Consider the following 9,330-nt stretch of genomic DNA (forward strand, 5'->3'; position numbering starts at 1 on the left):
ATAGGGAATGAGATTCTTTTTTTAAATTTTTTTTTTTGTTATTTTGAAGCCCTCTTGTTGAATTTTTTTAGCGGATATAAATATCTATATATGTAAAATCCATATTTACATATATATGTAAAATCCATTAAAACTCCAGAGGAGGTTTTTCAACACTTGTGCACGTAGGGGGTCTGCTCCATAGACAGTGAGGAATACAGCTTCAAACCATTTTGTTGCTGCTTAAACAAAAGAGAAACCCCTCTTTTGCGGTGCAAAACGTGGAAATATTTCTGCTTGCCTTGTCTATAAATACTCGTGTGGCAGAATTTTGAACATTTTGTAAAAAAAAAAACAAAACAAAAAAACGGAAGCGAGCCCGTTACAACTGCAAATCAATTGGATTTGAGTGTATTGCCCAAAATTGAGGCTTCTACAAGAAAGCAAAGCACAGTCATGCATGTCAGGCTGCCTCTAGCTGGTGCCTGTGGGCGTTGCTGGTTCGTGCTCGACAGGAACGAAGAGACCTGAGCAGTTCGCCGGTCCGGCGGCACATCAGCTCTGCAGCGACGGGGAGGACTTCTGGTTGACTTTACTTTTGTTTGGTTGCAATTTCCCACCCCACAGCCTCTCGCAAAAAATAGCTTCTGCTGCTTTCGACACAATGCCCAGAGTAATTGGAAAGTCTGAATCAGACGCGCGCTGCGTTCGCAGCCTCGGGAGGACTTTTGCTTCAGACGGAGCTCCAGAGGACGGTCGTCGTGCCAGTGTTGTGAACACGCGTGTCCCGGAGCGATTCCCATGCTGGAAAGCTCAGCAAACCTCCACCCTTCCGAGAGGGAGACAATATCTTTGTTTTGTAACTCTGGCACGAGCAGGGTGGGAGTTTTTTTGTCCCAGAGCCCTTGAGCTGGTGGCCTGAAAGCTCAAATCATCACCTTTGGTGCTGAAAGCATCAGACCTAAACCAGCTCTGCAGCATCAGCTAAACTGATAGTGAACAGCCTGCACTGCATTGGCCATCCAAGTTAATTTGGGTTTGTTCTTCTCCACAGGTATCCCATGAGTTTGCCATTAACTTCAATCCCAGGAACCCGTTCTGTTCAGGTAAGCATCTACCAGGTCTATAGGACTTCTTAGATGCCTTCAGTGCCTTCTGTCCTTCCTCTGCATTTCTTCATTAGCATCTTCATCCCTGAAAGTGTTCAAGGCTGGGTTGGATGGGGCCCTGAGCAACCTGATCTAGTGGGTGGCATCACTACCCATGGCAGGGTGGTTGGAACTAGATGATCTCTAAGGTCCCTTCCAACCCAAACCATTCCACGATTCTGTGATTTTGGGGATGTTTCAAGGTCTGTTCAGAGACAGACACGAACAGTGAAGCGGATGACAAACTAATGGCACGCTCAGAGGAAAGCAGAGAAAATTTGGGGGTGTGTAGGAAGGCCCAGGGTAAAATGCAACTGGATTCAGACGGTGTAAAATCCGCCTTCGCTCTGATGTCTGGTGTGTCCTACCAGCCGTCTGCTCCTCCAGCGAGGCTGCAAGAAACACAGGGCCTGTTTGGCAGATGGGGAATTCAGACTTAACACTTCATTTAAGCAGCTGAGAGCTGCTCACTGTGGTGGCTGAAGGACTGCTCAAATCCTGGGTGATAAGGGCTACCGTGGACCCCAAAAGTCACCTCACCCCAGCAAGATGGGCCTCCAAACCTTGCTGGCTGGTTCATGAAAGCTGTCTGTGAACATCTGCTTTTCTGCTGCCTCTGCTTTGTTCAGTCCCTCTCCAGCAGGTACAAAGCATTCGCTGGATCTGATGTATTGCAGGCATTATGGGGTGCAGAAACCACCATTCTGCAGCTCTTATTAGTGACAGGTCCTTCCCAAAGGACTGATGATCAACTGATTAATTGTGGAATTGGTCATTTTTGGATCACACACCCATGCATCCTTTCGGGAGACCAGCCATCTACCCTGTTCTGCTGTGGCAGAAGTTTGGGAGCTCAGAGGGTTGTTTTGCTTCTCTCTGGTGTTTTAGGGATTTTTTAATGTCTGTTTTTTGGGATTTTTTTATCTGTCTGTTTTTTTGGTTATGTTCAGAGACCAGGAGTTGCTTTTCTTTTTGCTCCTCCTCTTTGGCTGATTCTGAGATTTTTTTAAGAATCAAAGGAATGCCTTCATTGACTGTGGGCACTACAAGGTCTTCCCTACCCCAGAAGGTCTGAGAACCCACTACAAAATGACTAAAGTGAAGCTGGATGAGTTGGTGGCAGGGAGCTGGTGGGGAGGAGATGGAAGGAAATGGATCTAAGTTCCATGACAGCACGAGATAATGATTCCTGATTGGAGTTGCTGTGGTCCTGAGCTGTGATGGGTTGTAATGCCTGGCTCCTCTGCTTTCCCTGAAGGTGTGGAGGGCATTGTCCAAGCATACTCAGCCTGCCTGCCCCACATCCGCTTCTATGGACCCACCAACTTCTCCCCCATCATCAACCACGTGGCCCGCTTCGCAGCTCAGGCCACCCAACAGGAAACTGCATCCGTAAGTCCATAAGATTCCACGGTGGGTTGGGAATCCTGACGGCTTTGGGCAGGGGAATGCGAAGCTTGAGCTGGATTTCATGTCTTCCCCTTCGCTGTGGGCATTGCCAGTGGTGACCGGGGTGTCCTCTTAGGGGTGTGAAGAGCATCTGAAGTCTGCAAGATAGAGCTCCCTTGGGTCCCTATGGCAGATCTGGCCCCTGGGTTTTGCTGGCCAAAACTGCCTCAGCTTGGCCATCAGCACATGCATGATAGGAGATGTTGGGGTAAAAGCTTCCCTGCTCCCTGCCTGGAGCAAAGCAGGATCACACCCGAAACCTCTTCCCCAGGGGGACCTTTTCCAGCCTTGCTGTCAGTGCTGTTGCTCTTCCCAGGTCCAGGCACAAGGAAATACTGAATTTGGTTTAATTCCGCACAAATCCGGGTCGCTCCTCATTTTTTCGTTTTCCCTCTTGCTGGCAGTGGGGGAGGGAGAGCCCACAGGCTCTGCACTGAGCAGAGGCACTAATCATATGCAAATTGCACCCCTCCGCTGGCACTAATAGTTTAATCAAGGGAGATTTTAAATAATGGGCACTAATAGTGCCGTCAGAGGCAAGGCTGGCTTAGCTCAGGCTTTTTTTTTTGGCAGCACAAAGCGTTATTGATGAGGGATCTCGCTGCCTCAGGGTCTTCTCTTCCATCCCATCTTTGACTGGTGGCATCAAAGCCACCCCTGGTGCTGATGCCTCTGGTGGCTGCCTGGGCCTGCCCTCCTCTTCCTCCCGCTCTCGCTCGCTCCCAGCATTTCAAACAAAACCAAAAAACCTTATAGTTTTTCCATGGCAACAAAGATCACAAACACCAGAGTCCCCGGCTCTTCAGGGATGGGAGAGTTAAATGTGTTGGGGCTGGGGGAGGAACAGAGGGATTACATGATTTGCCTCTTGGGGAAGGATTAATAAGCTTCGGGGAATTAATACACACCTTTCCAGCAGGGTCCTTGCATCAAAACCACCCCTTTTCTTACCTCATGCTGTTTAGTGCTGCCTGATCCCTTCAAGTCCTGCTCACCCGCCTGAGCCTAATTGCTGATATCGTTAGCAAATGATCAGGAATCACCCCCAGAGCCCACAGGGATTCAGGGATCGGCCATTTTAACAATAAATAGAGGAGAAAGGAGGAAGGTGCTGCTGGGGTGCTGTGCCAGTGGAGAGCCCAGCTTGGCAGGACTCAGTTGTGGGGCCAGCCTGATCCCTGTGCTCCAGCAGCTCCGGCTGGGGCTCGGCAGAGCTGCCACCCCGGGTGGGTACCGCGAGCCCAGAGGTGCCACCAGCACACCTGTCCTGCTGCCACTTACTGACACCACCACAATTGTCATCACTCCTTGGGGAATCTCCCAGCAAAGCTCTCCTGCTGTGCCCACTGCTCCCCTGCTGTAATCTCCGATGTTTGTCGCCCCAGAACAGCCCCTGAGCTTTGAGGCTGATCCACAGCAGCAGCTCTTACTCCACTCGACCTCTGAAACATGTTGTGATAAACATTTGATGAGCTCTGCACCCCCGCCCCTTTTCCTGCAGACTTTCCAGCATTTTTCTCTGATCCTGTTAAGGATTTCACAAAAAAAAAAAAAAAAGCTAACAAAGGAAAATAGCTCTTCCTTTGTTTCTGGTACAGAGGCCAGGGGAGGAAGGGGAGAATCAGCTTAAAGTCTTTTACCAGCTGCTCCCCTCACATGCTGGTTCCCAGGCAGGGTCAGGCCCCAGTCCTGCTTCCAGTGATGACCAGTGCAGGTCCTCTCCTGAAGTTTAGTCTGGTCCTCCAGACATAGATGTTGGGGTCCTGTTCTTCAGATCTATGTCTTCCCATAATTTGCTCTGAAAAGTTTGGATTTGGGGGAAAATGAAAACCTGGGCAGTGCTCTGCAGGCAGGGCTAACGCATCAAAAAGGGGCCAGGGTGGGGAAGAAGGGGCTGGCTGCTGCCCTGGCTTGGGAAAGACTCCTCACCCATGTCCTCGGGTTGTGTTTAAGCTTGACCCAGCCTTGTTTGTACTTGGAATTTAGCACTGGAGAGCATCAAGAGGAAACGAAGCCTAGGGAAGGTTTCAGGAGATGTGGGCTGGAGGAAGACCAAAAAAACAGGCTTGGGGCAGTGCTCCCTTTTTTGCTTTTCCAGGATGGCTGCGCTAGTGGTTTTCAGAGGAAATGGAAAGAATGAGGAGAGGAACAAAGGGCTTTAATGTGCTTAAAGTGCTTGTTTTCGTCATTCCTCCAGCACACGCAAGCTGTGTAATGTGCCAAAATTGAGCCATTACTTTCCCTGGAGATGGAGGAGATGGGAATTTTGGGGGTCCCCATGCTCCAGATTTGCTGAGCTGAGTCCAGCAGGACGATCTGTCCATCTGTTTGCTTGTCCGTCCTCTCCTAGCTCTGTAAGACTGGCCCTGGTGCCCTCCTTTTCCCAAGGGAAGGGGAGTGGGTTCCAGTGCTACTGATCTGTCATCCCCCCATCTTGCTGGTACCCTCTGCACCCCCCTCAGTGCCTCCAATATCCACGGCTTTGTACAGGAGAGGGACAAACCCTGAGCATGGGACAGCCCTCCCCACCCCACAGCCTGGCACTGGAATACAGAAGATGCTCCCCGTTGGTGCAGGGACACGTCGATGGGGAGCACCCCAAAACACACCCCACTCTGTGCAGGCAGGGGGAGATTTCATCTTCCAGCTGGGCTCATGTCCCGGCCCCAAACTCCTCCTGGCCCTCACACAGAAGCTCTGCACAGGTTGGAGGTTGGATTTTTTCCCCATCATTAAGTACAGTAAATCAGAAAAATATTTTTTTGGGGGGAGTTGGTTTGTTGTTTTTTATGATCTTTCGAAAATCAAGAGGTATAGGAGCACCTGGATTTCTGGGTTCTGCTAAAGGGGGTGATGCCAGCTGTCCTGGGAAGTGGTGAACCTTGCTCCCAAACACCCAGGGGACCTGCCACCCTGCTTACAGCCCGCAGGCTCTGGCATCCCACTGGGTCTGACCCTCTGCCCTTTCCCCTCCCCAGCAATACTTCATCCTCCTCATCATCACGGACGGGGTGATCAGCGACATGGACGAGACGAGACACGCCGTGGTGCAGGCGTCCAAGCTGCCCATGTCCATCATCATCGTGGGGGTGGGCAACGCTGACTTTGCTGCCATGGAGTTCCTGGACGGGGACAGCCGGGTGCTGCACTCCTACACCGGCGAGGAGGCCGTGCGGGACATTGTCCAGTTCGTGCCCTTCCGGAACTTCCGCAACGTGAGTGTGGGCAGCGGGGAGGGGATCACAGGGAGAAATGGGGTGTCAAGCCTGGAAATGACCCTGGAAGTGGAGCAAGAGGTACCTGCCTGTCTTACCATCCCTCAGTGATGCTCTGTCACTGACCACATAAATCAGCACTGCAGGCAGGGACAACAGTGCTCCTCCTCTCTGTGGTGGGCTCCACTGGAGCATCCCCCCCGTTCCTCCACCTCCTGTCATGGGAGCCAAAAACCTGTGAATCATAACAGGGTCTGGGTTCCCCAGCAAGCTGGAGCACCACTGGTCTCGCATCCCTCACCACGGTCCCATGCTGGCCTCTCTCATTCAGGCCTCATCCAGCACCTGTGATGTGCCACACACCAAGGGCTTAATGCTTAATGCCATGCACCCCTGGTCCCTCCTGGTGCTGGTAGAAATGAGCAATGCCAGGACTGGCCATACACGTCCCCTCTGTGGGATGGCCCATCGTGATTATCCAGGAGTCAGCCCTGGGTCAGACACTGTTGCTGGCACAGGATTGCCTGTGCTTATCTCCCCCCTTTTTGCAATTAATCAGTGTCTTTCTGTGCCCCTTCTTGTTACTCCCACCTGGTTTTTCTGACCTACCCAGGATGTTTTATTCCTCCCTACCAGTGAATTACTTCCTGTAGGGATAGTATAGAATGCAGCAATCCCAGGTGTATAAAATGCTGGCTGCCAGTAGACTCTGGGGGGTATTAAATGAAATGCCACAGTCTGGAGTTGGGGACAGCCCAGCCACGTTTGCCTGGTCGGTCCCCTATGGCTGTTCTAATGCTGGTGTTGGTTCCCTCTGGCCCACAGGTCCCCAAGGAGACCCTGGCCAAAGCTGTGCTGGCAGAGCTGCCCCAGCAAGTCGTGCAGTACTTCAAGCACAAAAACCTGCCACCCATCAACTCGGAGCCCGCGTAGAGCTGTGCCAGGCTGCTCCCTCTGCATGTTGCCGAAGCCTGTTGGTCCTACCACATGCTCTTAAAGAGAAGAATACCCTCCCTGAAACACTTTGTACTTCTTAATTTAATTGCTAAGTTCCTAACACTCATCCCAGCGAAGCGTCTGGATTCATTTTGTACAGTCTGGGCCCCAGGTAACACTAAGCAGCCAGGCCATGCCTTGGTCCTGGCTCTGTTGAGTCACTTTTCAGTATTGAATGTACTTTGTAAAATTTCAGTGGAACAGGATGCAATTTTTATGATCAAAACTTGCTTTTTCCAAGCAATGAAATGCTTAATATATTATTATCATTCAATGAACTGGTCGTTGTATAGTTCATGTATTTGTGTTGTACCTATACATCCGTCAGGCTCTGTGTTCATTTTTATACTGTGTACATGTTATATTTGTTATACTCAGGTTAATAAAGAAACTTGGACATTTAAAACAAGGGTCTCCTAGATGGGAAGGTCTGGGAGCAGCTGCCATGGTCAGCAGTGCTGGGTGTTTGGGAGTCACCCCAAATGGCCTGTTCTGGTCCCTCAGACGCTCACTCTGCTCGGTGTTTCTACTCCTTGTGCCCTGGCATCAGCCCAGGCTGGCAAGGGCAGTGTGGATGTGGATGTCCAAGGGAGGGCAGCATCCTGAGCTAAGGGCAGGGGACTGGTGTGTGCTTGGAAAAACACTGGTGAACCCACGATGAACCACCAAAAGAAGTTTCATGGTTCGCTGCTGCTTCATCTCTAGAAATTCTTCTGAGTAACAGAAGCTCCCTCCTGCCTGGGCTGGGTAATGAAATCCGGCTCTCCAGCAGCTCCTTTGAGCTGCTCATCAGCAACGTGTTATCTTCAGTGCTAATTGCTGCTTTCTGCTGTTCTTAACTAGATTAAGGTCTTTTGAAGCTGAATATGCTGTTGAACGTCTGGCAGGGATCACCAGCCGTACTCCAAACTCAAGTAGACTTGACCTCCCTTCTCCCCATCAGCGGAAGCGCTTGAGGTGGGAGGTTGGTGTCCCCGTGTGAAGCCTGAGCCCACTGCACACACACGAGCTCCTGGCTGTGCTCTCTGCCACCAACCACCACCAGCAAACCTGTGGCTGTCACTGCTGCCCCCCAGGCACCAGCACAGGGGCTGCCCCAGGCAGTCCCACAGCACCAGGTCAAAGCTGTCAGAGAGGCCCCAAATCGGCTCCAAGCAGGCCCTGGGTGAGCTCCATCCCTTGGGAGAGGTGGGACTGCTCCGTGAAACCTTTGCCTTGCAAAAACACCCTGGAAGGGAAAATAAACAACCAACACCACCCTTTTCCAAAGGGAGAAGCAGCTCTTGAAGAGTGGCTTGTTTGAAATAATGCTGGATCCAGCTCAGCTTCCAGATTTGAAGTCTGTGGCTTTGGAAAAATTGTTGGGGTTTTTTTGTTTAGTTTTTTTTTTTAATTTCCATAAGAGAACCTCACACGCAGCTGCAGAAGCTCGTAAGCTCTTCTTCTAGTAGAGTGTTTGTGGGGGTTTGTCATTTTTTTTAACACTTCTCTGAAGCTTTAACAACTAGCACAGACAAGGAGCCGTTTATTGAGCTTTCCCTGGGGAGGGGCTGAAGCACTCCCGATGCAGTCATGTTTTTTTTCTTAAAATAACAACAACAACAAAAAACCCCAAAAAACAACAAAAAAAAACCCCCACACAAAAAAAATCAAAAAAAAAACCCCAAACAAACAAATATTAAAAAAAAAAACAACAACACAGAAAACCCCACCCAAAACCAAAAAAAAACCAACCCACTGCCCCCCCAAAAAAACAAACCAAAAAACAAAACACCCAAAAAAATCTAAATCCACCACTGGTCGACAGAGTTGCTGGAACCAGCTGGAGTCAGCTTTGTCAGCCCCAGGGCAAGGTTACTGCCACAGCTGCCCTTTTCAGGTCTGATTTATCCTACATCCCATTCAGTCTTCACTTCCCAGCACATCTCTCAGGGCACTGGAGTATTTTAAGGTCAGATGGCTTCTGACTGTATGAAGGTAAATGGGACTAATGGATGGAGTGAGGAGCTGGGACAGCTCTGCAGTTTGTTTACATGGGCCAGGCCCTGAGAACAGCAGGGCTGACTCAGACTCAAAGGCATTCCCCAAGTGCCCTATTCTGTTCTTCTAGGAACAGGAGGACAGTGGAGGGCTCTCACATCTGCTTTCCCTGGATTATGTCTCCCCCTGGCCTTGCAGAGTCCACTATAACCACCATCCCCCCTCCTGATCTCACCTGCAGCCCCTCTGCACCACCACCACCATCACACCTGCTGCAACTGGCTGACAACTGCCACTATAAATTTCTGTCTAAATCAGCCATTTTGACTGCAGCTGTGCAAAAATATCACTCAGGAAAATGGCCCCAGCGTGCTCACAGCTGGGCCAGGCTGCTCTGACTCTCTAGTGAGATTTTTGATGTAGCTCGATGCCAGGAAGGGCACTGACAGCTCTCACACCATCTCCTCAAGGCTCCTGCAAATACAACTTTCATCAAAAAACATGCATTTTTTTGTGCACCGCTTCCATTTCGCTCCAAAGCTCAGTATAATGAAAGTCATCAA

The 9,330-nt window shown here is 50.4% G+C and overlaps 1 protein-coding gene across 3 annotated transcripts in view; it reads left to right on the forward strand.

Annotated features, from left to right (window-relative positions):
- Nucleotides 1-7,193, forward strand: part of CPNE2 (copine 2) — a 43,593-nt gene extending 36,400 nt beyond the window's left edge. For all 3 annotated transcript variants that reach the window (XM_027685324.1, XM_027685325.1, XM_027685323.1), the window contains exons 13-16: nt 1,034-1,085; nt 2,386-2,519; nt 5,555-5,791; nt 6,617-7,193. In XM_027685324.1, the coding sequence (XP_027541125.1) occupies nt 1,034-1,085; nt 2,386-2,519; nt 5,555-5,791; nt 6,617-6,724 (531 nt within the window). In that variant the 3' untranslated portion in view covers nt 6,725-7,193. The remainder of the gene's footprint in view (nt 1-1,033; nt 1,086-2,385; nt 2,520-5,554; nt 5,792-6,616) is intronic.
- Nucleotides 7,194-9,330: the final 2,137 nt, after the last annotated feature.

Source organism: Neopelma chrysocephalum, unplaced genomic scaffold, assembly GCF_003984885.1.
Source record: "Neopelma chrysocephalum unplaced genomic scaffold, ASM398488v2 Primary Assembly neopelma1_68b, whole genome shotgun sequence".
Classification (NCBI taxonomy): domain Eukaryota; kingdom Metazoa; phylum Chordata; class Aves; order Passeriformes; family Pipridae; genus Neopelma; species Neopelma chrysocephalum.